Here is a 27,505-nt window from a genome sequence, read left to right on the forward strand (position 1 = left end):
CTGGCCGGTGGTGCGCTGGGTCCCTGCGTCCGCCCTTCTACTGGCCACGTCTCCCGGAAGATGGAGCTGAGGTGCCGTGTCCGGCCTGCGGCCTCTGTGTAGCCGCAGCGGCCTCTGCCGCCGATTTAGCCCCTGCATCCCTCGGCCGGCTGCCAGCCGGGTGTTCCCCGCGGAGGCAGGGCGGGCGGCGGGACAAGGTGAGGCCGGGGCTGTGCTGGGGCCTAACAGCGCGGCGGGGGATGGGAAGCGGCGGCAGGGGTGGGGGGGTTAAGGCCGGCTCCTCATTCTGAGCCGCCTGCTCCCTTCCCCCGTGTTGTGCTGCCGATGCCGACCCTTCTGTCCCCCGCGGGCCCCGTGGCTGTGTCTCCTCCGGGGTCCGGGCAGGGCTCGTGTGGGGCACGGCCCCCCCGAACGCAGGCACAGTGTCATCGCTGGCAGCCTACGGGGCGCTCCGGGCCAGACTGGTAAAGATGTATGGGTGCCTAGCCCCAGCTGACGTTCTCGCCTTTAAAAGTCTGGCCCTTAGGGCCCGTAGTTAAACATAGTTAAAGAGGCCCTCCAACATAGTTGAAGGGGTTCACACAGTCCACACGATTAGGAGTTGCACCGATTTTAAAGCAGACCATTTGTGTTGCGGGGCGGTATGGAGTTCCTGCAAGTGCCTCTGGAGAGGTCTGTGTGTCAAAGGTCAAAGAAACTTTTTTCTACTATACACCTGTGGTTATCTGCATCACTTCCCATTTCCCTCTCCATCCCAGTTTGTTTTCCTTTAATCTGCTGCAAGCAGACCATCATTTTATAGTTATAGGGGTTGCTACAGCTGCTAGTAGGTGTTGATGCCCTGAATGACTGCTGGTTTAGTAGCTAAAACTCATTCCTCTACAGTAGAGGTTGTCACGTGAATGGACCCTGAAATCTTTTTACTTACTTATTATAATTATTGGGGTTGGTGTTTTTGGGTTTTTTTTAATTATTTTGTCTGGAGTCTGGACCTTAACTATATATTGACCAGGAAATTTGGACCCTGACAAAAAATAATTGACAACCCCTAGTCTACATTTTCCTGTTAGAACATCTGATTTGGACTCTCTCCAGTAATATGGCATGTTAATGGATGAAACAAGGACAAAACTATTAACATAACCATAGTTTACAACAAAGATAAACCAGATGCCTCAGTTCATCAACATATATTTAATCTGTAACCATTTTGTATCTTTTTGCAGCTCATGCTTTTGGAGATCAATTCTGTATATTTTGTCAATAGACATCCATTATGTCTTGGTTTGCTGATCTTGCTGGAAAGGCAGAGGACCTTCTCAACAGAGTCGATCAAGGAGCTGCATCAGCTTTGAGTAAAAAAGATGGTACAGGGAATGTAATATATGATGATACGATTTTGGAGTCTACCGGTGAATATCCTGAACTGCACCAGCAAACTGGAGAATTGAAATATCAGACATCATCTAAAGCAACCTATATCTCCTCTGCAGCTGATAATATTAAACACCAGAAAGCTACAATCCTAGCTGGAACTGCAAATGTCAAAGCAGCATCCAAGATGTCTTCGGAGGCCTCTTCTCCAGCAGAAAGTGTTTCCACTCCCAGACCTTCTTCCCAGTTTGTGAGAAGGAAAAAGTCTGAACCTAATGATGAGCTTTTGTTTGATTTTCTCAATAGTTCTGAGAAAGGAACTAATGGACGGATGGACCCTAAAAAGGAGAAGAGCAAGACAGTTGTTCTTCAGAATCACTCTCTGACTTCAAGCATTAGTTCTATGCCTACAAGTACACAAAATGTAAAAACTACTGAAGACAATTCTATCAGGAGTCAAAGCCATGGTAGCTAACTAGAACTATAGATGTTTATTGAACATAGGTATTTTTAAAACCATGCTATGTGAAGGGTAACAAATTTACTGACAGTAAATGAAATAGATTCTAATATGAGGGAAAGGTGTTCTAGAGTAATGGTAACATGGTTGGGAGACAAGAACCTCTTAATTCTAACCCCAGCACTTCTGTTGATTCACTGGGTGACCTTGGAGTAACCTTACCTATTTCCCTCCATTTCTCCACATGTAAAATGAGTAGAATACATGCAGTGCCTCACGAGAGTGTTGTTACTTAGTTGATATCAGTACAGTTCATTGAATATTTGAAGTACTATAAGTGCATGTATTAGTATTATTAAATCAAACCTGTTGTACTGAAGTTGGTAAAAAGACTTAGCCCTCCCCGTATTGTAGTTTCTACTCCTTAAAATTGGGATATGTTTATAGTTAAGAGTTCTTATAACTCTTTAATGATTGATCACAGCTAACTCAAGATGTATTAATTGTAGATTCAGGTCACGTGGTACCCTGATTATGTTTACAAGGTATGCCTGCTTTGCCCACTATAGCATCTTGTTTGCCAGTCATTGGTATTAGTTAGGTATGTCTCTTAGTGCACCTGACATAAAAGACAGTCCATACCTCCCACAAAAAGTTAGTTGTAAAATGGAGATGGGCTATTTGTGCATTTTATAATTATTGACAAAAATAAATGTATTGTCACACAGCATCTGGTTATGTGAAGACTGTATAAACTAAAAGGAAGGGAATGGCACTTAAAACGTTTTAACTCTAGGGCAGGAGATACAAGAAGTATTGAACAAATCTTGCTTGGATTTATGGTGCTGTTTTCTTGGTGTGTCAGTATTCAGAATTAATGGCCCACCCCATTTCCCTAGGGCACTGTGTGATGTGGACTGTTGAAGGTGGAGCAGGCTTGTTGGTGAGCACAAGGTGAAGTAAAGAGTATGATGACAGTTTAAAACACTGGATTCAAATGGACACCCTTGCTTTGTATTGACTTCAGTCTGCACTCACTGGTTTTCATCTGGTTATCCAAGGTGGATACACTGAATCTGAAGTAAAAATAACACGTGTGGAACAGCTGTTTCTTTACTCTCCCTGCATGTCATACTGTTTCATATTGACACCAGTGCAAGACTTTACATATAAGGCCCTATAATATATGCTCATTGGCATCTAGAATGTTATATAAGACTTCAGTAACCCCCTATTAGGAATCCAAATCCCATGTGTGTGTTTTCTGGTGACTTGGTCAGAGCACTGTCAGCTGTGTTAGTTTAGAGTGTTCTTTCTATCAGCATCCACTCTATAAAATAGAATTGCTACTTAATTCCCATAATTCAGGGAATTAATGTGCAATTAGGATTTCTAGATACATGAAAATTACAAGGAACTTTTGAATAGTATTACAAAACCTCTTACGGAAGTATGATATGAAGCAAGAATAAAGGAAATATTCCACAGCCTACTACAGGGCTTCAAATCATTGTATTTTCCAGTGTTTTTATAGTAAACATTTCTATGGTGAAAAGTGCCTCCCCTCCTCCTCAAAAAATACATTGATCAAATACTTTGAGGCCAGGTGGTTAGTAAAGAAGTTGGTGAGGAGATGGGTATAATTGAAGTAACCTTAATAGGCTATCTTATATAAAGTGAATAAACTGCACTCTTCTGTGTTTGGATTAGATTTTTGAGGCAAGTTTTCTGCAGCATAGTCATGAAAATGTTAACATTTTCCCACCTGAGATATGACTCTTTGTTATAACCAATTGCCAACAATTATGCCATCTGTGGCTGTTCTCGCTACAGTGTACAAATCATCTGCATTATACTATGTACGAGAATATGGTACTATATAGGTCTATTTATTGTGAGTAGCTATTCAGTGATCCACTTTAATGGTGAAATATCTATCTTTTGTATATGTGGATCATTGTTGGTCTACTTACTGTGAGTAGCCATACAAAACAAACATACTTGATTTAACTCAGATTTCTTTGTACAGAAACTCCTGATGGCTCTGATTCTGGATTGGATACACGAGTGGATGTTACAAAAGATTCATCACTGAATACAGCAACTAATCACAGCCTTTCAGTTAATGATGATTGCAAATCCCACGAACTGTCCAATCTTCGCCTGGAGAATCAACTGCTTCGGAATGAGGTTCAGTCTTTAAATCAAGAAATGGCTTCATTAATTCAGAGATCCAAAGAAACACAGGAAGGTAGTCTAGTTTGGAAGCTTATATTTCAAAATATTAACTGGTTTTGAGATTCTAGTAAAATAGAAACCAGTAGTAACTCTCCATCAGTGACTTGTGTTCAGATTCAAGTACTTCTAGTTGAATCTGTAGATGTGGCTTGTTAAGCATAGTGATTCCTGATAGTCTAAATGGATACTAAGCTGGAGAGAATGAAAAGTATCTTTGAGCTATCCACGTTAAGCTCATTAGCTCCTAATGAATTTAAGACAAAGATGTTCTGATATGGTGGGTAATATGACCTTCACTGAAACCATCTGGGGGAAAAAAAATTTACTTGAGATAGTTGGGAGGAGTAGTCGTTCTTCAACAACAACAAAATAAGAGTGGTGATTAAAGGGACACAATCAAGTTAATTAGACGCAAAATTTAGATTGTGTAAAAACAAGGTTTAGGAAAGGCCACTGCTATTAGAAATGTTTACACATTTTAAAAAAAGTCTGACCCTTTTTTTTTTTTTAAAGGAATAACAATCCTCTGCAATATTTGAACCCAAACATTATGGCATGTATTATGCAAATATATGAGGCCCAGAAAGTGAAACAGTCTAGAAAATAACAATAAAAAAGTCAAATTGACTAGTCTATATATTCCTTGCCTAAGCTAATTGAAATGCAAAATAAGCCAATTAAATTTGTAATATTGTTTAACTAATCAAAGCTGATAATACCACAGGTTAGGGAAATCTTTTTTTAAAACAGTACTGCATATGAATTTTAACCTGATAATTTTGAGTAAAGATTAAATCTAATATGGTGTTTGTTTTGTTTTTTAAAATGAACAGTACAAACTCAAAGATGTCATTTTAACACTGACTCGTTGACTCTAGTAGTTGTGCCTTTTTAAGTTTTATTTTGTGCTTCAACAGCTTGGGTTAAGAAGAGAATATTCTCCAGTGTTTGAGTCAGCTCTCGCTTTTTTTTTTTCAATGTTTTATAAACTCAGCTGGTTGCACTTAATTTTTTTCTGGTATGGATTGTGATACAAGTGGCATTCTAACCATGTGGCATCTAATACTATTTATTTTTTCCTTGAGGCAGCAGATTTTATTGTATGTATGCAAATGTATCCTTTTTCTTTTTCTTTTTTTTTTTTTGGTAGAATTAAAGCATGCCAGAGCAAGGGTTGAAAAATGGAATGTTGACCATTCAAAGAGTGACAGGGTCGTTCGAGAACTTCAAGCTCAGGTTGATGATCTTACAGAAGCTGTTTCTGCCAAGGATTCCCAACTGGCCGTGCTGAAAGTGCGGTTGCAAGAAGCTGATCAGCTACTGAGTACTCGGACAGAAGCCCTGGAAGCATTACAGAGTGAAAAATCACGGTACTTTAAAACCCATTCCAAACAGTAGTAATAGGTTGGAGAATTCAAGCTATAAAGATTGGTGTTTTCAGTAGTCAAAATGACAGTTGTTATCACTTTCCTATATATCTAGATTTGAGAATTTTAGTTAGGAAAAAATGTAAGTATTATTTAAGGCTTGATTCAGATATCATTATACTTAACATGAGCATGCCATTGACTTCAGTGAGAACAGGTCAGAGACTTGAATAAGTTTAATTGCCACTTGCTTGTGTCAGTGTCTATCTGTGACTGAACTGGTATAATTGTTCAAATACATTTTATATAAACCATTTGTGTAATTCTAATGTTTGAGAGAGAAGTCTGAAATTTGAGATCTCGCATTGGTAGAGACTATATTTGACCAAAAAGGCAAATAAAGTATGTTTGCCTACGAGTGTAAGAACTTTTCTGTTTTCTGTCCACATTGGGTGTTCAGTAGTCAGTTGAATACTTGCTCCTTTATTTAAAAAATCAAACCAAACCTAAGAGTAAAACTCTTTAAATTCTACTTCTAACTTGGGCAACAGAAATATGTGGGGTGCTTTTACTTTTAGGTGAGCTGTAGGTTTTATTCTTACTATTCTACCTGTGTTCTGAAGTACTGTTTAAGAAAATAGAATTTTTTCTGCATTAGAAAAAAAAAACATTGCAAAGTGAAAACCAGGCAAACCATTGATTAGCACTGTCTGACATAAGAGAGTTTGAAAAAATCACCTTATTGTTTCTACCTTGAAAGCATAGTATATAGGCTTACTTTTCAATGATATTCTGTAATACTCTTTTAGAATAATACAAGACCACAGCGAAGGGAGAAACCTGCAGAATCAAGCCCTTCAAACTGTGCAGGAGAGGCTACATGATGCAGACTCCGCATTGAAGCGAGAACAAGAAAGTTACAAGCAGATGCAGGTTAGATGTGAAAATGGAGGTGGAGTGTCAGATTCCGCTTTTGGGTTCCTGAGATGCTAAGTGCCCTCAACTCCCATTGATTTTGCTTGGAGTTAAGGGTTCTGAGCACTTGGCAGGATCTGGCCTCTGAAGAAGTAGGTGTCCCTTGTACACTAATTTATTTAGCTTTTTTAAATTTTATTTTCCAGAATCAGTGGTGAAACAGTCCAGAAACTATTGACCACTTTTATTGTAGTTCTGTTTTTACCACATTTTGTTAGTGTTTCAACATAAAACTCCTCTTCAAATAGATTTGCAAACTCATGTTGCTAATAGATTACTGAACTAGTTTTAACCTTGTTTACTTTCCATAGTTTATACTTTTGCTTATTACTTAACTGCACTTAATTTGGACAATGGAACCCATTGCTCCATTTTTTTTTTTTCTTCTGATTCTCCTGAATTAGTATGCTTTTTGGGTGTTCACTCTACTGCAAGAAAATGTTAAAACCTGCTGCAGCCAGGGGAGAGGCACCCCAAACCAAGCCAGCCGTGGCTGGGGAAGAGGTGTCCCAGCCCCACCTCCGGGCCAGCCGCAACTGGGGAAGAGGCGCCTATCCCATGGCCCCAACCCCAGAGCCGCTGTGGCAGGGAGAGGCGGGGAGAAACACTCTCTCTCCCAGCCCCAGACCTGCCTGGGGAGAGGCACCTATCCTGTGGCCTGAGACCCAGAGCTGCCACGGCGGGAAGAGGCACCTCTTTTCCTGCTCCCCCTCTCCAGCCCAGGTGCTGCTGGGGGGAGTCCTCTTTCCCTGCCATAGCCTGGAGCAGCCTGTACCCTAAATCCCTCATCCGTGGCCCCACCCCAGAGCCCGCAGCCACAGCGGAAGGCCGTCCCCCGACCCTGCACTCCAACCCTCTGCCCCAGCCCCGAGCCCATCATCCCCGGCCCCAACACAGAGCCTGCAACTCCTGCTGGAGCCCTCACTCACACACTCCAGACCCCTCAATCCCACCCCTGTCACATGAAATTTTGTTATGTGCACCTATATGGAGGTGGTTTACTTCTGAGGGCATTCTGCGCCAAAAAATTAAAAATTCTGCACAGAATATTTTAAATTTCTGCAAATTTTATTTTTCAAATAAATGTGGAGTCTCCAGCATGGCGTTGGGGAGCATAGGTGGTGACTCCGTGGTACCAAGCTCCCCGCCGCACCTCACCTCCTCCTCCCCTGAGTGCACTGCGTCCCCACTCCTCCACATACTTCTCAGCGTTTGCCACCACCAAAGAGCTGGAGCAAACTCCAGGAGGGAGTGGGAAGAGCGGGAATGTGGCGCGCTCAGAGGAGGAGGTGGAGGCGTGGGGGAGGTCCAGATGCTGGAGGAGTGGGGCGGGGATCCAGCTGCAGCTGGTTGGTGCTTGGTAGGGTGGGGATCCATGTGTGGGTGGCTTGTCAAGATGGTCCAGGTGCAGGGGGAGTGGGGCTCGTCAGGGTGGGTTCTGGGTGCCGGGGGGTGAGGCTTGGCGGGATGGTCTGGGTATAGATGCATGGGAGTTGGGTGGATGCGGATGTGGGAGCAGCTCCCTGTACAGTGATTCTCCCCCCCTGCAGCTGAGGAGCAATGCGTGTAGGAAGTGCTGGGGGGCAGGAGGGGAGTTTTCAGAGCTTCGTACAGCCAGGGGAGAAATCTGGGGGTGGGTCTGGCACGGCCCTGGATGCTGTGCAGGGGAAAAGGAAGTCCCGTCCTCCTCAGCCCAGGCAGGACTAGCAGCTGTGTCCAGTGCAGGGTAGGAGTCACCAGCCTGGTCTTCCCTTGTCTTGCCTCCTGCCCCACAGTGATTTACTTCTCTGCCGGCTGCCCTGGGCACCCGAAACATACTGCTGGGGAGGATCTCATGATGGCTCTTGTGGCTTCCCTTTGCTTCCCCATCAGCAAGTCATTTTTCTGCGGGGATGCAAAGAAATCTGCGGAGGACATAAATTCTGCACATGCACAGTGATGCAGAATTCCCCCAGGAGTAAAAATTAGAGGGAACATTGGTCTAAACCCCCAAGTGGACAGTGTCTTTTCAAGGGGCAATTTGCTCATTTTTTCAGTCATATGGCTTAAATAATAGGATGAATTTCCTTTACTCAGTAAAGAAAATATCTGTTGTTTAATGGCTTAGATCTGGCTGCTTTCTAGGATTTAGCACTCCATTAAATTTAGTGTGAGTTTTATCTGAATAAAAAGTACTGAAGAAGATTTTAACCTGGAGGGAGTGAACTCTAATGTCTTGTTTCTTTTATAGTTAGCATTGAAACCTTTTTTGCTAACTGAAAATTGGGATTGTACTAATTGTTTAAACTTTTTTTTTGCCACTAATAGAATGAGTTTGCTGCTCGCCTTAGTAAAATGGAAGTTGAACGGCAGAACTTGGCAGAAGCAGTTACTGCAGCAGAACGAAAATATGTGGATGAGAAGAGGAGAGTGGAGGAGCTTCAGCAGCAAGTCAAAGTAACTAAAAACAGCTTGGAGTCTGTTAAACAGGAATTGGTGGACTACAAACAAAAAGCTACTCGCATACTCCAAGTAAGAATGCAGCTCCCTCCTGAGTATAAGTAACTGGGAAGAAATCCAGGTTAATGCAAAAACATTAACACATTTGATTTTAAAGTGGAATGGAGAAATGAATCATTGGAATGGAGCATCATGTTTAATTGTGTTCCATTTATGTTTTCTACATCTGATCAGTGATATATTTGCTTTTGGACTTTTTATATCAACAGTATATTATAATGGTGCAATAGATCTTAAAATACATGATGATAGAATTTACATTTAATAGAATCCCGTGCCGCTGAAGACTGAGTTAGATAACTGACGTGAAAATTAAAATCCTGATCCTGCAATATAATCATAAATATTAGAGTTGGAAGAGACCTCGGGAGGTCATCTAGTCCAGCCCCCTGCTCAAAGCAGGACCAACCCCAACTAAATCATCCCAGCCAGGGCTTTGTCAAGCCGGGCCTTAAAAACCTCTAAAGATGGAGATTCCGCCACCTCCCTTGGTAACCCATTCCAGTGTTTCACCGCTCTCCTACTGAAATAGTTTTTCCTAATATCCAACCTAGACCTCCCCCACTGCAACTTGAGACCATTGCTTCTTGTTCTGTCATCTGCCACCACTGAAGGCAGCCTAGCTCCATCCTCTTTGGAACCTCCCTTCAGGTAGTTAAAGTTTGCTATCAAATCCCCCCTCACTCTTCTCTTCTGCAGATTAAATAAGACCAGTTCTCTCAGCCTCTCTTCGTAAATCAGTGCCCCAGCCCCGTAATCATTTTCGTTGCCCTCCGCTGGTCTCTCTCCAATTTGTCCACATCCTTTCAGTAGTGGGGGGGGGGGGGGGGACACAAAACTGAACGCAGTTCTCCAGATGTGGGCTCACCAGTGCCAAATAGAGGGGGAATAATCACTTCCCCTGATCTGTGGGTAATGCTCCTACTGCAGCCCAATATGCCATTAGCCTTCTTGGCAACAAGGGCACACTGACTCATATCCAAATTCTTGTCCACTGTAATCCCCAGGTCCCTTTCTGCGGAACTGCCACTTAGCCAGTCGGTCCCCAGCTTGTAGCAGTGCATGGGATTCTTCTGTCCTAAGTGCAGGACTCTGCATTTGTCCTTGTTGAACCTCATCAGATTTGTTTTGGCCCAATCCTCCAATTTGTCCTCAATAGGTCACTCTGAACCCTATCCCTACCTTCCAGCCTATCTTCCTCTCCCCACAGCTTAGTGTCATCCGCGAACTTGTTGAGAGTGCAATCCATCCCATCATCCAGATCATTAATGAAGATGCTGAACAAAACCAGCCACAGCACCAACCCCTGGGGCACTCTGCTTGATACCGGCTGCCAACTAGACAGCGAGCTGTTGATCACTACCTGTTGAGCCGGATGATCTAGCCAGCTTTCTGTCCACCTTATAGTCCGTCCATCCAATCCATACTTTTTTAACTTGCTGGCAAGGATACTGTGGGAGACCGTATCAAAAGCTTAAAGTCAAGATATATCACGTCCACTGCTTTCCCCATATCCACAGAGCCAGTTATCTCACACTCTTAAAAAATGTAGTTTTTAATTTTAGTTTCATGCCTGAAATTTTAGAGCCAAATCTTGCTGAGAGGTTCAAGCATGGATCTCATATAGTCAGGGGGCAGTAGAGCATATGTATTTAAGGAAAGAATTTAATAGTTAGCATCTTTATTAATACAAAATCATTTTTAATCTTTCAGTCTAAAGAAAAGTTGATAAACAGCCTAAAAGAAGGCTCTGGCATTGAAGGACTGGATAGCCTTACTGCAAGCACCATGGAATTAGAAGAACTGAGACATGAGAAAGAAGCACAGAAAGAGGAAATACAGAAATTAATGGGGCAGATACAGCAGCTGAGAACAGAGCTACAGGTAGAAATCTTTATATGCAGTCCTTGTAGTTAACCACGTAAGTATGTGGGATTACAGTGGCCTTTGTATTGCTTGTATTAGTATCACTATAATGGTATTCAAGATACCTTGTTACGGTTGGAACAACTATTATGCTGCTTTTAACATTTATTTATTAGTATTTAAAAAAAAAAAAAGTCTCTTGTGGGTGAGACAAATGCTTTGTCATTGATACTCCAGTTTCTCTCCATTCTCCTTGACCACTCCAGTTCCTAGGGTAGAGGTAATAAGGTGTCTGAGGGCATGAGGGGAGACAGGATATAGGTGTTGCCTCTACTGCTGTCTGTCCTCTTCCCCCATCCCAGGCCCCCATTGAAAGATGGTGTTTCTGCCCAAAAAACGGTCATAGATATTTCTTTGGAGAGCGAAGGGTATGCCTTTTTGTTCTTCTAAGATTCCTTAGGACTGTTGATCTTCACAGTAGCTGTGGTTTTTGGGCAGCCACTGTTCCCTTAGTTGGCCCCAGAGGCAATGCAGTGGGGGCATGCAGGGTCACATGCCACCCCAGATTACTTGGTTACATGGTACAGTTGGCTGGGCCCCCCTCCCTGCAGAACAGCTGAGCTGGGGAGCTGTGCTGGTCAGGGAGAGGGAGAGGCATAGGCATAGGCAGGAGCGGAAGAACAGCTGAGAGCTGCTCCAAGTCACGACTGCTTTAACTCTTTTGGGAGAGGCAGAGGAACAGCTGGGAGCTGCACAGAGTGCCTGCTGCTTTCCCGGGATCGCGGGGGCGCTGCTTTCCAGAGAGGGGGTGCAGCTCGGGAAGGAGGGTGCGTGACTCAAGTTGTTCCAGGGTTGTGTCTCCCTCCCCCATTAGCAGGCACAGGTTGTCTGTGGTTACCCCTGCTCCCTGCAACGATGTACAAGTCAACCTGGTGAGTCTTCAACCTGTAGACAGGATGAGAAAGGAGGCAGTCAGTGGGAGGTACCTAAATATTTAAAAAAAAAAAAAAAAAAAAAAAGGCTTTTTTTTTTTTTTTTTTAAATTGTGTATTTGGTCATTTATACCGTGGTCTTTTTTCTTGAAAGCAATGATGAGCAAAAAAGGTGGCTAAAGCCACTTAAGTTCCACTCTGCAGGAGTAGTTTTTGCTATTACTACAGGGATAGCTGTGTGGCTTGATGTTACTGGAACAATAATATTTATATTATTTTTAGGATATGGAGGCTCAGCAGGTTAGTGAAGCTGAATCAGCAAAAGAACAACTTCAAGACCTCCAAGAACAGATTGCAACCCACAAAATGGCCAAACAAGAAGTGGAGGCTGAGCTGGAACGGCAAAAGCAGGTAAAGAATTAGAGAGCTGAGAAACCTTATTCTAGGCTGTGTACAACCATGGCTTTGAAAAGCATTTTGGCTTAGAGTTGCCAGAGTTACTATGACGGCTCAAAGGAGAATGCTTCTATAAAGTTTGAAGAGAACTTGTCAGTCATTTGTCATGCATCAGCTGTATTTGAAGAAATTAGTTTGTAATTAAACAGCATTGATGATTTGTCTTGTGGGTAGTTTTAGGCCCAATGATTTCAGTAGGAATTATTTGCCACTGATTTCAGAGGGTACAGAATTGGGCATTGTGCCTCTTGCAATCTGATCTGCACAAATACATTCTTCTGCCTTCAGGGAGTTCAGCTTAAGTTAATGGAACCATTGTGATGGGGCCACTCACCTCACGTGAGTGCCTCCTATCGGGTGTGCGTCTGCCTGCATTCTATCTCTAGCTGTGCCATTTGTGGCAACCCTTTTGGGCATTTAACTTCTCAAGCAGGTTTTCTGTGACTCAGCCCTCCAGCCAAGTCACACACAGTCTGTAGGTGTACAGCAAAATAAACCCCTTCCAGGGTACAAGTCCAACAGGGCCTATCACAGTGCCCTCAGTTAGTATCTTTAGCCCTTTCTCTGGGCTTAGTGCTCAGCTTCTATCTAGGCTAGCTTTCAAATTGTCCTTTTCAAACCATCCCTGCTCTGGGATGGAGCAGTGCCCCCAGGGCTCCCTCCCTAGAGACTTTTTGCCTTCTGGGGTACCCCAACTGACCCCAGTTGTCCAGCTGAGTCGCTCTGTGTTCTGTCCCTTTCCGAGGGTTTATTGAAGTCCACAAATGCTGACCCTCTTCAGAGTATTCAGTCTGCTCCCTGGGCCTGTGTAAACTCCCCTTCTTCAGGGCTTTGGCCACTCTGTCTGTGGCCAAAGTGGGGAGAACCTGGGCCCACCCACTACTCTGGGTCCCAACCCAGGGAGCCCTACAAAAACCAGTGAACCCTGCTGTGTCCCATTTAACTGTGCAGCTACTGTTCCATAGGCCACTTCCCTGCAGCCCTTTCACCCTTTCCTTGACACTTAGTTCAGGGCTGAAGTCTTGCTTGAGTCCCTGCGGTCGGACAGGAGCATCTTCCTTGCTCCCCTAGTCCCTGCCAGCAGCTGCTCTGTCCAGCTCTGCAGGTGCTGTAGCCAGGAGCACCATTCTTGCATCTCTGGCTCCAGCCAGTGACTGATCTGCTCTGTCTAGCAGCTCCTTTTTATATGAGCCTGCTGGACTCTGGTTGCTTCCTCACAGCTGCTCTAGGCAGCCTGGAGGACTCACCTCTACTGCTCCTTTTCTGGGGCGGTGTATAGTAGGCCTGTGAGGCCTCCAGCAGGGGTCTCAGGGTCTGGTACACCCCATCACAACTATACAGGGATCTGATAGGAGTAACTGATTACAGGATTAGGACCTGTGTGTGTGAGCATGTTACCCACTATTGGCTGGCTGCAATTTAGAAGGGATATAAGGATATTTCTGTGGGTGGCTGCTCTCAGAGCTCTTTCTTCAGATCTAGTGATAAGAGATTGGTGGTTTTAGAGCTAGAGAGACAGGATTCCAGTTCTAGTTCTGCAAGAACATACTTTATAATGGAAAGGGGGCTGCCTCTTTATAGTTAGGTGGCAACTACAGTCCTGTTACAAGATTGATTTCTATCTCACTTTTACTCCAAACAGAAGAGAGAGCCTCATGCTTTTGTAGTCTGAGTTAAGTCTCATTGACTTTTAGAATGTTTTCTGAAAAATGAATTAAACCGAGTAAGTACTCTTGAAAATAAGTCCAGAGTGTTCCTTTAAAATGTTTGCAAAGCATCTAATGTTTCTTTGGGTCCCTCCATATCTCTAATCAAACTACTCTACATAGCAGACTTGAAATATCAATAGATTTTGGCAATGACTTGTGCAAGAGGCAGTTTTTAAGAGCAGGAATAGTAAAATGTGTTTTTGAAAGATCAATACATCATTTTCTCTGAAGCCAGCAGCCAAAAAGATAAAATCATGGTGATGACAAATATTTGCATCATCAAACTCTGAACTGATCTGGGCTAACTTTCAAAAGTGAAATGAAACTACAGGATAAAACTATTCCTTTATACCCTATCAAAGGGTATTTTCCCCCTTTCTCCGCCCCTCCCCCCTAGGCCTAGAAGGAATTTCAAGGGTCTGTTTGCAGCAGGTATGACAGGACTAGACAGTTTGTGGCTTACCCAAGTTTACACAGGAAGTTGGAAACCGAATTGGGCTTTATATACAGTCGTCTCAAATTTCTATATTTAAGGCCAAATGTAAAATGAGGCTAATTACATTTACCCCTTTTTGAAAAGTGCTTTGGGTTCTTCAGATGAGAAAGCACAAGATAAGTGCAAAGCATTGTTAGTGACATTTTTCTGATGAGATAACTACAGGTTAGAGAGGCACTATGTGCATTAGACATTGGCGGTGAAACAAAGAAACCAGGAGTGTAATCTCTGGTATGACATTACAGTAACTTTTTTGCCATTATTCAGAGTGATGGTAGGTTGTGTTGGGCATTCATTTTGGCAAATTTAGGTGTAAGCATCAGTGTTTCCCTCTAATTTTTCCCACCCATGTGCAGAATGAATTTTGTTATGTGCACCACTATGGAGGGGATGTGTGACACATCCCCTCCATATTGGCGCTCCACACAAAATTCATGTGGCAGGGTGGGGCCTAGTGGTTTGGAGTGTGGGAGGGGACTCAGGGTTGGGGCAGAGGGTTGGAGTGCGGGGGCGGTGAGGGCGCGAGCTCTGGGGTAGGGCCGGGAATGAGGGGACTGTGGTGTGGGAGGGGGCTCAGGGCTAAGGCAGAGGGTTGGGGTGCAGGCTCTGGTGTGGGGCTGGGGATGAAGGGTTTGAGGTGCGGGACGGGGCTCAGGGCTAAGGCAGAGGGTTGGGGTGTGATGGCTCTGGCCAGGGATGTGGGCTCTGAGGTGGTGACGGGGATGAGGGGTTACATTTGGTGGGGGGCGGGGACTCCCTGCAACTCCCTCTCCCCGCAGCAGCACGTGGGCTTGGGGTGGGGTGGGGGAGAGGTGCCTTTTCCCTGGCCGTGGCAGGTCTGGTGGGGCTGGGCCGGGGAAAGGGCTCCTCTCCTGAGCTGTGGCAGCTCTATCAGGGCGGGGCTGGGCTGGGGGACCTGCATGGCCCTAAATACCCTGTTGCGCTGCCACGCAGCTTACAGTGAACCTAGGTAAGCATGCATATTGCATCATTTACAGGTGCCTAATGCAAAGGGAAAGAATTATGAAGAAAATAATAAATATTGCCCAGGTAATTAGACAACACCTTATTCTTATAAAATATAAAGCAATATCACAACACAATAAGCTTAGCTCCAACACAATATTTTTTGAGTAAACTCAAAATTGAAATAGAGTACAACCCATTTGCAAAGTAAACAAAACCTGAGCATTTCTGTAATACACACATTCATCAGCCTGAGATGCAAGTTTATATATACATCGCTTTACTAAAAATTAAAGTGTTATAAAATACATAAATTGATATTTCCCATTTAACAATATTGCTTAAAAGAACATTTTTGCATATTGGAAGCAAGATAACAAAATAATGTACTTCATTCACATTTAATACTTTATTTAAGATTGTTACAAATCTTACATACGTATATGTAGTTTTATACATATATGTACATATGTATATGTAGTTTAAATTACATATAGTTTAAAATTTTAGATAATTTGGGTATACTGGTAGAAGACTGACATCTAGTGGTATAATTGAATAATCCATGAACAAATGAACTTTTTTCTATTTATTTTTTCCTAATATTTAAATACATTCCTACTTGCATATAAGTATGTTCTGTAAGTAGTAAGTCATCACAGAATGTCAAGGTATATCAAGATGTTGCCCATTGCAACAGTGAAAGGTTGGGGGCTGTCAGCCCTATGAGAAGTTGACATTCCTGTTGCCTTCCTCTGACTTGTGTAACATCTGTTTGCTCCTTTCATATTTTGTATTTCCAGTGAGATGGTTTAAACATTATTTAAATTAAAAAAATTAAAACACTTAAAAATGGGGTACAAGAGAACTTTTTTTTTTTTTTTTGCCTAATTCATGCAAAGGACTTCAGGAAGTCTTGATTACATTAGCCTGTAATAGTTTGAAAATGTGCCTACTTATGCAATCTTTTTTGGACTCCATTGTCCAAATATTGTTACTCTGTCTGCTTAGTGTATGGTACTAATAAATTGCTAATAAAGGGTTCTGAGAGCATTAGGCCATATTATGCCATTAGACTTCAAGCAGAACTCCACAGTGATTTCTGTGAGGGGTTCTCTGCTTTAAATTATGGCATAAAAGGGCATGTTGTTAATGACTAGTACTATTAGGCTCATCATTCGGTTGAACACAGACCAGTGTCTTATATCTTGATAGACATTTTTATTGTTGTAAATAAGTTGCCACTGTTAAGAGAAAAAATAATGAGGAAGGCTGGAGCGTGTACCATCATTCTGGGAACAATTTATTTTGTAGGATTATCTGTCCTTTTAGAAATTACATTTTAATTAGATGCTAGCTTGAATTAATTAAAATTCAAAAGTTCAAGTCTGCTTTAGATGGATGGCTAAATGTTTATTATACCAAAGCAGATGGTAGAGTATATCCTGTTACCTCTGTCTTTAGGAGTGTGGGATATATTCCAAGGCAGTGCTATATCAAGAAAGACCAAGGTGGAATGAAAACTATGGTAATTTTCTTTTATAGTCATTTAACAAACTGAAATTTCCGTTTTAGGGACATAGTGAGTTATAATAATACCCAAACTATAGGTAAATCTGGTACTAAGTATGGTGGGTTCCCCAGGGTGCAACCTGGCAGTGGGGTACCGCTGAGCCCTCTTACCAACCTGGGCTCCCTCTCACACTATGATGTTGTGACAAGCAGCAAACCTCTCCAGATACTGCACTTCCACAGGCAGGGTCACACCTAGCAGCGTTACATGAATGCTTCGCCTAGCCACTCATGAATTAACAATAGAAAGGCTCTAGCCAGTTCTCCCTGCCCCCCAGCCTGGAACCCCAGGGCTGTACCATCTTGCCCTGGTCAGAAGCCTGACCATTGTAAGTTTATAACCCAGTCCACCCCTCCCTCAATGTGGAGAGGACACGCACCAGCTTTTGTTCCTGAGCAGATTTCCCAAGCACTTCAACCAAAACACCCTGTTCTAGGTAAAACATAAGACAGATTTTAAATGTTTGTAAGTAATAAGTGTACAGATCAAAGTTGGTTACCCAAGAAATAAAAGTAAAATCACAATCTGAGTTCTATAAACTAGACAGATTTGAATCAAGCAGTGTCTCACCCTGATGGTATCGTTCCTGAATACACAGGATTCTTTTTTCCAGTCTGGGACCACCTCCCCAATTCAGTCTCATTCATTCTCCAGACGTGTTTCCAGGTGTTGAGTTCTGTGGGGAGAGAGGCCAAGTGATTGTCACTTTCCCTCCTTTATAGTTTCTTCCAGCTTGCTGTGATTGTGACATGGGTCAAGCAGTCTCCATTGTCTACATGCTATCACTGAGAAGTCTCCACTGTATAGGTTCCTTGGACAGTCCTTGTGAGTGTGTATTCTATTAATGGGCTATTAGAGCATCTGACTCCTCCACTGTTGCACCAGAAAGGCTGGTCGTGGGTGTTCCCAGTCTCACAACATATTTCTGTAATATGCACACAGAAAAACTTCATAACTCCACATACAATGATAGCCCATACAATCCAACAGGATATTAAAGTTCAACAGATCAAGTCTTTTAAAATGATACCTCACAAGATGCATTTTTATACAAAACATATAATTATACCACCATGGTAAATATCGGGGTGCTGGGATACTACTTTGGAGCACAGTGCCACACTAAGATAGTTGTATTAACATACATAACTGGCGTTGTGTATATGGAGATTGTTTGTTTGTTTCTTTAAAGTATTTGCTGTTCAGGCTTTTGATATTGAAGACTGGTTGAGGATCAGTAGGATAAGGATTTTTTTCCTTCTGCTTTGTGTACTCAGTGATTTGAAGGGAGAGTACAGTTATGTGCTGCTCTAACAGTAAATGACTGAAGTAAGACAGATTTTAAAAACATCACAGTAAACATGTTAAATCGTTAAATGGGAATTTAAAAGCGCTGTTCAAAAATCATGGTACTAACAAGATCTAGGGTAATCTTCACCGCTCAATCAGTTGTTCTTGGCTAAATCCCTTCCTTCATTATGTTGTCTGTTTTTAGACAGTACGTTTTTTCAGGGCAAAGTAAAACCCTCTGCTTTAGTGTAAAGCCTCAAATAGTGGCTAAAACATCACCCGAAATACTTTCCAAAGGCTGTCTACTAATCTTTGTTTTGTAACTGGTTGCAATTAATTTTATAGGAACTCCATTACAATGAGGAAGAATTGTATCGGACAAAGAATACCTTGCAAAGCAGAATAAAAGACAGAGAGGAAGAAATTCAAAAACTCAGAAATCAGGTAACTTATTTGCATTTAAGAATATTTAATGCTGTTAAGTCATTAAAAACACTAAACTACCTTCTTTGTTTTAGCTTACACTTTTAGTTGAGTAAAACTCTGTTTTTCATCTGGTTGTAAAGCTGTTAAAATGAAACTGTTAGATTCCATTTGATAAACTTTGGTGCTTGCACACATCCTTTTAATAATCAATCATTCAGATTCCAGTAATGAAACCGAGTATATTAGGTTTTAAGAAAATCTACTCTACAGTGAAAATTAACTTTGGAGTAAATATCAAAAGCAAACACAATTTTAAAATGTTTGTCTTCAGAAACAAAGGGCTGTATTGTCTGATAAGGCCCTGTATGTGCACAAGATGACTAGAGAACCAGGTCCTGAATCCATACGTTCTCTCCTGTGAAACAACAAAAAAAGGTATTGATGGTTGTATGGGTAGTATGAGTTTCTGAGCTGGGTCCTGTTAATGTAACATTTATTTGTTTCATTTCATGCAAATTATATACAAGGCCACACAATGCATTGTAGACTATTACAGAAAAAATGACAATCTAGTATTAAACAATACTTGCTTTACATTTTGGATGTCAAAGGACTTGAAAATTGTCTTGATATAGTTTTCTTTGAACCCAATGGGGCTTGCTTTCCTGATAATACTTCACTATACAAAATTTACTTCAGAATGTATGTATTGTCCATGTGTACCATGCCCTGTCCAGTGCAGCTGATTTGTATTTGCATTGCCTGAATGCCAATAGTCCATGATCAGTCTGGTATCTCACTGCAGACTCGGTACTACCACTTAAAATGTATGATGACCACAGGTGGCTAAGATTCAACTTACAGCAGGTTAGATCAGTGCTACTCAAAGTGGTGGTCTGCGGACTGGTGCCGGTCCATGAGGCATCAGCTGCCGGTCTGCGCACACATTGGAGGGGAAAAAAAATTGCCAGTCCCCCACATCAGATAGTTTGAGAAGCACTGGGTTAGATGATTGGGTCAATGTCAGTATATTCAGGCCTTTGCATACTGAAGCAGGTGTAAGATCTTCAATTTAACACCTATTTTGATTCTAGGTAGGTGCTTTACTTGGCTTTAGTATTCCAAAGGATGCAGTTTCTTGATGCTGGTCAATATTTAATAGTCAAAATGATCTCTCTTAAGGAATTAAATGACTTCAGTATACTGGTGCTGATAGTTTTAATTTTCTCTGTCCCTGGTGATAACTGGCATGTAACCTTGTCTTTGTAAGGTGAACATAAGTCCATTGTTTGTCACTGCAACTCTATCAAATATAAATTGGAGAGCCTCTTGAGTGTAAATTGCAGATCACATTTGTCTGCCAAGACTTTGTTGCAATCAAGCCTGTCTGGTAGAGCTTGCCTGATGGGAGAAATCTGATGCTCACCCCCTTTTGGAGGCCACATATTGCATCTTCAAGGAGAAGAAACACACATTCTTTTTCAGCACTGTAGTTCACACTGAGTGGATTAAGCCATCAGCAAGCACTCTGCTGAGTGTACTACTATGAATTTATGATTTATGTACTCTTACCTAAACTGGGGCGTGGAAAATACTCACTGAATTCCTGACCTGTACTGAATTCCTGGTGTAGACAGTGCTATGTGGACAGGAGGACTTCTCCCATTGACAAAGCTACCGCCTCTTGGGGAGGTGGATTAACTCTGCCAACGGGGTAGGAGCGTCTTCACTAAGCGCTGCATCGGTGCAGCTATGCCACTGCAATGCTGTATGGATAGACAAACCCTTAGTCTTGTCCTTCTCCCTTGCTGTTCGTATCCAGTGCCCATGTACCTCACCTCTCCCTAATTCTCCTTCACCTATGTCCAATTTTGTGCCTTCTTTAATGCTGCCCCTTAGGTTTGTAACAGCCTCCCAACTAAATGGGATCAAGTTGCCTCACTTCCCACTGTTCTGTGAATCTTACAGGTGTAATGGCCATGGGCCGATCACTAATGTATTCCTACACAAGCCAGGAGACTACTAGGATTTGTTGTTAGGTGCAAACTCACTTTTGTATGGCAATGTTCACATGGGGGTAGCACTATATTCATAGATACTTGCCAGGAACTTCCTAGTGAAAGCAATTATCAAGGCATAATGCTTCTACAATCAAATTTCTCTCTCTCACATTTTGTTAATGATGGCGGTAGTAGTAATAGCTGTTGCATCATTAAAATCCTGTGGCATCCCACTCCTTGCATCAGCCTCTCTCTCATAAGACTTAGGAGTTGAACTATTTCAAAGTCTAGATTTAATTTTTATGTTTCATCTTCTGCCTTATATTTTGCACTAACTTTTCTTTTTCAGCTCACAAACAAGGCTTTGAGCAGCAGTAGTCAGTCAGAGCTGGAAAATCGGCTTCATCAGCTGACCGAGACTCTGATTCAGAAGCAGACCATGTTGGAGAGTCTCAGCACAGAGAAGAACTCCCTCGTCTATCAACTGGAACGCCTTGAGCAACAGCTTAAGACTATCCAAGGCAGTAGTACTAATGGACCTGCAATTAATATGGCAGGAATTGACAGTGGTGAAGGTAAACATGGAAAGATCATATTTAAAAATGTGTGTGTGCTCAGCTTAACTAAGGACTCTTATATTCCCCATTCATTTCCCTAAACATCTCTGTATATAAGAAAAATATGGCAAATAAGACGTTTATTGAGTTGATCTTTCCAATTATAACTAGTACAGTCGAAAATAGCCAAATAGAGACTGCTTTTCTATGTGTAGGCAATTTTAAGTGAATTTATTAAAGCAAAACTTCATTCTTAATTCTCCCCATTGTGATTAATAATATAGCAAGTATGTTCTTTTAAAATCAGTTTACCATGACAGCTGCCAATGCAACCGGCAGTGCAATTTCACCTGTGAATTACTTTGTTTTGTGGGTTTAAATATTACTTGCATATGTGTCCTGTAATTTTTTTTTTTTTATGGAGGGGGGTTGGTTGGTTGGGTTTTTTATGGTTTTTGGAAGGTGGGGGTTAGAATAGGTGTTCCATTGTGAGATGATCAAACTTAAGTGGAAGTTTCTGAGAAACCTTGAATGCACTTTCCTCCATTTGGTTAAAATCAGTTTGCCCTCATTCTGTTTTCCTTGGAAATCTCTGAGAAAGTAGCCTACAAATGTGTCTTCTCCACTGAGATTGGCTTGGCTGCTTTGAGTAGTATCATATCTCAGATGTCTCTGAGAAACTTCAGCTGCTATTGGTTTCTGCTTTGATACCTTACTTTGATTCAACTCTACGAAAGAAGTAACTGTGCTAACTTTAAAAACAAAATACACCCACTCCTTGAACTTTGAGGTAAAATGCCTGCCCAGTTGTTTGCCTGTGAAATGTCTTTTTCTTTTAAAACTCCCTTTGTCAGGAGAACAATAAAATCTGAAATGACACATTCAGCTTTTCTGCTCTTATAAAGCTAAACTAAAAATAAGCCAATTTTGTTCAGTCACACTTAGACTTTCAGACCCGGATACACCTATGAAAATTTTAACCTAGGTCATCTTTTTTCATGATATTATAAAACCCTGAAAAACAGGAATTTATTATCAGAAATGCAGTCAGATATAGCTATTGTATTTCAAGAGTTCCTTTGTAATAAAAGTAAAGCAAATAAGAAAATCATTGCAGTATATACTTAAGAAATGATAATGAAGCAAAGAAATTATTTTGGAGTATAAAACATCTGAACTGAATACTAAAATGCTTATTTAGTCGATACAGAACTAGAATAAAAATCACTTTCTCAGATGCATTTTTAACTAAATTGTAATCTTATCCAACAATTCCTCTCAAAACAGAAATCCCCTTTAAATATACAGTGATTCATCTGACTTGTTTTCCGTTGTGCACTGAAAATCTTGAACACTTCAAAAAGGTGAAATTAAACATTTAACTCTGTCGACCCTACATAGACAAATACATTTCCTAGGAAGGCATCTTTAGCCTACTCAGATTTGTTTGTTCTTTTGTTTTAAATAGGTACTCGCATGCGCAGTGTTCCTGTCCTTTTTAGTGATGTGGATGCTAACATGGCAGGAATGTATGGAAGAGTTCGCAAAGCTGCCAGTAGTATAGACCAGTTTAGGTAAGAGTACATAAATCATAAAGGAATGTTTCTCTTCTTGGACTAGTTCCTTATACAGTCTTCCTCCTCAGTACACCTTTTATTTTGAATTGTTTCTAATTGTATAAAAACACACCCATACATTTAGTATGGTACAAATTCATATTAAATATTGACATGGTTAATTCCCATTCACTTTATTCCCATCATAATATCTTGTGATGTGAATAGTCTTGTGCTACCACAAATTATGTTAATAGTTGGGTACATGGTACAAGAACCCATCAGGTTTTATTGGACATTGCAGAGTTATCTTGCATATATAAAAAATAACTTTTACTATTGTCATGCTGTCTGCAGTTCACAGCTGAGTGCAGCCTCAGGGCAAACTGTTAGAAAGCAGGGCAGACACCCCAAACTGGTGGTATGTTCTATGATTAGGTTTCCCCAACCCAATATCAAGTGTGACCTCCTGAATCACTATAGCAGTCTTACCATAGAGTCACAGTCCACTGGGGCATTTCAGTCTATCTTAGTGATTGTTGGTTGCCATATACCAAAGATCATAAAATATTCAGGTTGCTCCCAATCTCAAGAGACCAGTCACTTACCTTTAGGTATCACACCAAAGACGACACTGGTAGCCAGTCTTATAGTATACTAACTAAGGATTTATTAACTAAGAAAAGAAATGAGTTAGACTGTGGTTCCAAAAGGTGACAGATGATGTAATCTATCCACTGAATGTCTTTTAGGGCTACCCCAGGTCGACCCTGGGGATCTCTGCTTTTGTTTCTTTGCTCCAGCCCTTATGAGAGTCCAAACAGCAAAGATATAACTGTTTCTTCTTGTGATCATCTTTATATGCCCTTCCCGCAGAGTTCAAACCAATGGGACGAGTGCTCTGCACGTAATTTCTTCATGGGTGGATGGGCAATCAACAAAGTTTTGTTTTGGCCTATAATGCCATTTAGTTTTGATAGCCCTTCTTGATGGGTGGGGGAAACCACTCTTACTGCCTAGGTTCACAAATTCAGAGCAGGCCTTTTTACATTTATAAAGCAAACTTATATTTTACTTTGAAACATGAGATACAGACATTACAAGTGAGATTAATGCATGTAGAAACTTACAAGCATTTTACAGAGACTAAACACATTCTTACAAGTCTTAACACCCATCTTGAACAATGCTAATGTATAGGTGAGCTTCCAGCTATGAATTTGTCAGTGCTCAGCTGATGCTTACAGCCTTGGCCAGAGCTGGCACCTGGTCTTCCAATGTCACAGCCACTACTAATTCTCCTCTTCTTTTCTTCTTCTGAGTCTTTGGCAGAGAAATGCTCTGTGTCAGAGCTTTATCACTGTCATGTTTCTAAGTTACTTAGACCAGGAACATTCTACCTGATCATGAAATGTGCCCAGTGTGTTAGTTTTACTGTTACATATTACAGTGTGTCATGGATCAGCAATAAGGATATGAAAAGTAGCTGTTATAAATTATTAGCTACTTTTTCAGTGTGTTTTTCCTTTCTCAAATCCCTTTTTAAAATCTTTTTTTAAAGTATCCCAGAATAAATCCATGCTATGAACTAAGTGTCCTCAAAATACGTGCCTAGAATGAGTCAAACATGCTTTGGAACCTTATTCTGATCTCTTGTCTCAGGAGCTATCTTGTCTTTCTTATCTTAGCCTTTCCAAAAAAAAGTCTTCTCTGGAGCTTTAGCTTAAGTCAAATTTCAGTTGGACGTAATAGTTTCAAACCCTTGAAAACGAGGATGCCTCAATAGGATACACTTTGCACCTCTATAGTGATTTTAATATTAGGATTATAAATACCAGTGCTTCCTTGATGAGTGGCCTGTTGTATGTGACACTGATTTAAATATTACTTCTGTATTTGTATTGTCACTTTTCTACTAGCATATTTTTATTTTATTAAAGCAGATTACAAGGCCATGATGCAAACTACTGATACGGTATACTTCATGTTGCATTTGTACTAGAATTCTACAGGCTATTCTGTTTCTCACATATAACTAAGTGTAAGAATGGCACAGACCTCTTTCACTAAGATTTTCGAAAGAACTTGAATGAGTTAGCCAACTAGATCTCATTGTAAGTCAATGGGAGTTGGGTGTCTAACTCCTTTAGGATTTTTTGAAAGCCCTAGCCTTTGTTTCTGACAAGGCCTAATGTGACATACTTATAGCAACAAGGGGACTGGCTTTTTTTTATGGCCAGAAAAGTACGTACAATTTTGTGTTCTGACTAAAGACTAGTTTCTCTCAATCCAGTAGCTGTTGTGAATAAGTAGTAAAATTCAAAAGGCAGAAATGTGGAAAACTATATGTATAATACCAGTTGATGTTTACAATTTTGTGGGGGTCGGGGTAAAGGAACAGGAATATTTTTCTGTTCTAACATGTGTATTATACTTTCACAGCATTCGACTGGGAATCTTTCTAAGACGGTATCCCATAGCAAGGGTATTTGTAATCATTTATATGGTGAGTACATTGTTGTGTAGAATTTTTTATAGTCAGTTTTATATAGTATTTGCCTTTGTCTGAAAGGCATTCAATAGTCTATAAAAGAAAAAGGGTATCTAATTAGTTTTGACCATTTGTTGTATTTTATAGTAGACTATAAAGACTGCTTATGGAACATGAGTTCTTGAGTCCTGTAGCCTGACAATATATGTACAGTCTTGCCTTGAATTTGTAGTGCTTTTAAAGTTTTTACATTTGTGTAACTAATACTGGTTGTAATTTTGTAGTCTCATATTGGAAAGTATAGCACATTTCTATGACTGACTAGCTTCCATTAAAATAACTTGGGAAACTAATGTTTTAATAACATTTTACCTCAGCCCAGTGATTAATAATCATTCTTTTCAAATACCTAAAAAATCACGCTCACTGCTTTTAATCTAATTTTGGGCTATAGAAGTTTGTTCTTCACATCTTGCATGATTGTCAGTGGAATTTCTCCCAGTTTCACTAGAGGGTTAATGTCTCTGTCAGTTGATGTGCTCAGTAGTTATGTAAGTAAGCCCAGCTGCAGTGTGCTGTTGCTTTAAAGATTTCAGTACTCTAACTCCATATTTCATATGCAGTGAAAAATGCCTTGCTTGAGAAAGCGTAATGATGCTTTTAAAATAAATCACTGGGTGAATGGGGTTGCCACTCTTTGGGGATACAAAGCAGCCAAATACACACTTGACAAAATTAAAGGTAACCACACTTTCTGTACCACCACCTCTCCAATTTTTGAGTGATAGATGGAATTTGGCCATTTTAATTCCCCCTTCTCTCTTCCCTTCTAATGTAACACTGCCATTGTACTGTTTAGTAGGTGAACAAAATGCTTCATACTGAAACTGTTGAGAATTTTACTAATTAATATGGTTCTGAAACCACTTTCTAAGCTGGGTCTCAGTATTTTGAATTAGCTCTGTATGGGGCCATCTGTAATGTAATTCTTTTTTATCAAAGATGGTCAATGCCTAGCAGGACACTCAGACATGCTAATTGTAATTTTTTAGCAAGTTTTTCATAATTTGCTATAAAATGCTTCTTGCGTTGGAATCTGGCACAACGCTTCACTGTGCAAATCAGAATAGTTTTCCTTTGCTAGGTGCAATGGAATAAAATGGAAGGAACCATTAAACAAATGTTTTGTGAAAGGCCTAATGTCTACAAAATTAGCTGCTTCTGTCTACAATCAGAATTACAACCGTTGTAAATGATGGATGGTAGTCAGTGTTGTGTGCTAACTCCTCCTTTTTCTTTCTTTTTTTTTTTTTTGGCCAGGCATTGCTTCACCTCTGGGTCATGATTGTTCTGCTTACCTACACCCCAGAAATGCACCATGATGGTCCAACGGGCAAATAGACTGAGACATACTTTATGCTAGTGCTCACTATATTCTGGACTGCGTGTATATAAAGTGATTAGTACTGAAATATGGGGGAAATCACATTCCTGGCATAATCTATGGAAAAAAAACAACCATCATGCTTGTTTTATCACTACTTTTTAAAACTTAAATTATTGGACAAATATTACCATGTAGCTTCTTCAATTTAGTTAAAACAGCAGCAGTTTCCAGGGAAAAGGCAGTTGTAAAGCTAAACATAGCCTTTACATTTTACATAAATCTTCTGATGGTTCATGTACAACATAAGATTCACAACTGCATAGAGATACAAGGATTTCTAAGAGTACAACTATATATGGTACATACTTTAGATCATACTGGACATGGGCTATAATCAGGGAATCTAATTGTACTTAGCAATTTAAATAAAATTTATTCTTCCTGTTTTTCAGTCTTTTGTATTAGTTTTTAATTTTGTTAATATAGGTTAGTTTTTTCTTTAATCTGTTAAAATACTGCAGAACTGACAACTGGTGCAATATCTCTTTGTAAATACCTTTTAAAAATAAAATATTATGCATTCTTCTTAGCTTTGTCCATTTAGCACAACAGAAATGTATCTTCCCTGATACGATGAAAGGTGGAATTTTTAGGGGTGCACAGGTGAACTTTTTTACTCTTAATTCATAATTAATTCAGACAGAAAAGATGTATTCAGCTATTTGAAAAATGCCATTTGCTTTTGCACTTTGTATATTTAGCTGTGCCATTGCTTTTTATTCTGTACATCTCTCTCATTACAAATTAGGTGTCTTAGCAAATCTTACATTTATGTAGTTTCTATCTGAAATTCTAGGCAGTTGTTAACCAAAGTAAAACAATATTTT

At 40.7% G+C, this 27,505-nt stretch overlaps 1 protein-coding gene across 2 annotated transcripts; it reads left to right on the forward strand.

Moving 5' to 3' along the window:
• On the forward strand, positions 1-27,064 carry GOLGA5 (golgin A5). 2 transcript variants are annotated; one of them, XR_013346419.1, is made up of 14 exons: positions 1-197; positions 1,227-1,841; positions 3,864-4,085; positions 5,223-5,442; positions 6,249-6,372; positions 8,722-8,925; positions 10,627-10,797; positions 11,994-12,122; positions 18,547-18,645; positions 20,977-21,202; positions 22,472-22,548; positions 22,653-22,758; positions 25,183-25,246; positions 26,552-26,626. XR_013346419.1 is itself a non-coding variant. In XM_077819298.1 (13 exons), exons 2-13 carry the CDS (start codon positions 1,277-1,279, stop codon positions 26,630-26,632), a joined length of 2,211 nt encoding a protein of 736 aa, XP_077675424.1. In that variant the 5' UTR covers positions 1-197; positions 1,227-1,276; the 3' UTR covers positions 26,633-27,064. The 2 variants fall into 2 exon arrangements, 1 of the variants encoding a protein (XP_077675424.1); XM_077819298.1 differs by lacking the exon at positions 22,472-22,548 and having other exon boundaries at positions 26,552-27,064.
• The last annotated feature ends 441 nt before the right edge of the window (positions 27,065-27,505 follow it).

The sequence above is a fragment of the Eretmochelys imbricata genome, chromosome 6 (assembly GCF_965152235.1).
Source record: "Eretmochelys imbricata isolate rEreImb1 chromosome 6, rEreImb1.hap1, whole genome shotgun sequence".
Taxonomy (NCBI): domain Eukaryota; kingdom Metazoa; phylum Chordata; order Testudines; family Cheloniidae; genus Eretmochelys; species Eretmochelys imbricata.

Bases quoted from the DNA above. Each gene is read 5' to 3' on its own strand.
- GOLGA5 (XM_077819298.1), top strand. From the start codon at position 1,277: ATGTCTTGGTTTGCTGATCTTGCTGGAAAGGCAGAGGACCTTCTCAAC. The intron at 6,373-8,721 runs GTTAGATGTGAA...TGCCACTAATAG, and splicing joins AAAGTTACAAGCAGATGCAG to AATGAGTTTGCTGCTCGCCT. The intron at 18,646-20,976 runs GTAACTTATTTG...TTTCTTTTTCAG, and splicing joins TTCAAAAACTCAGAAATCAG to CTCACAAACAAGGCTTTGAG.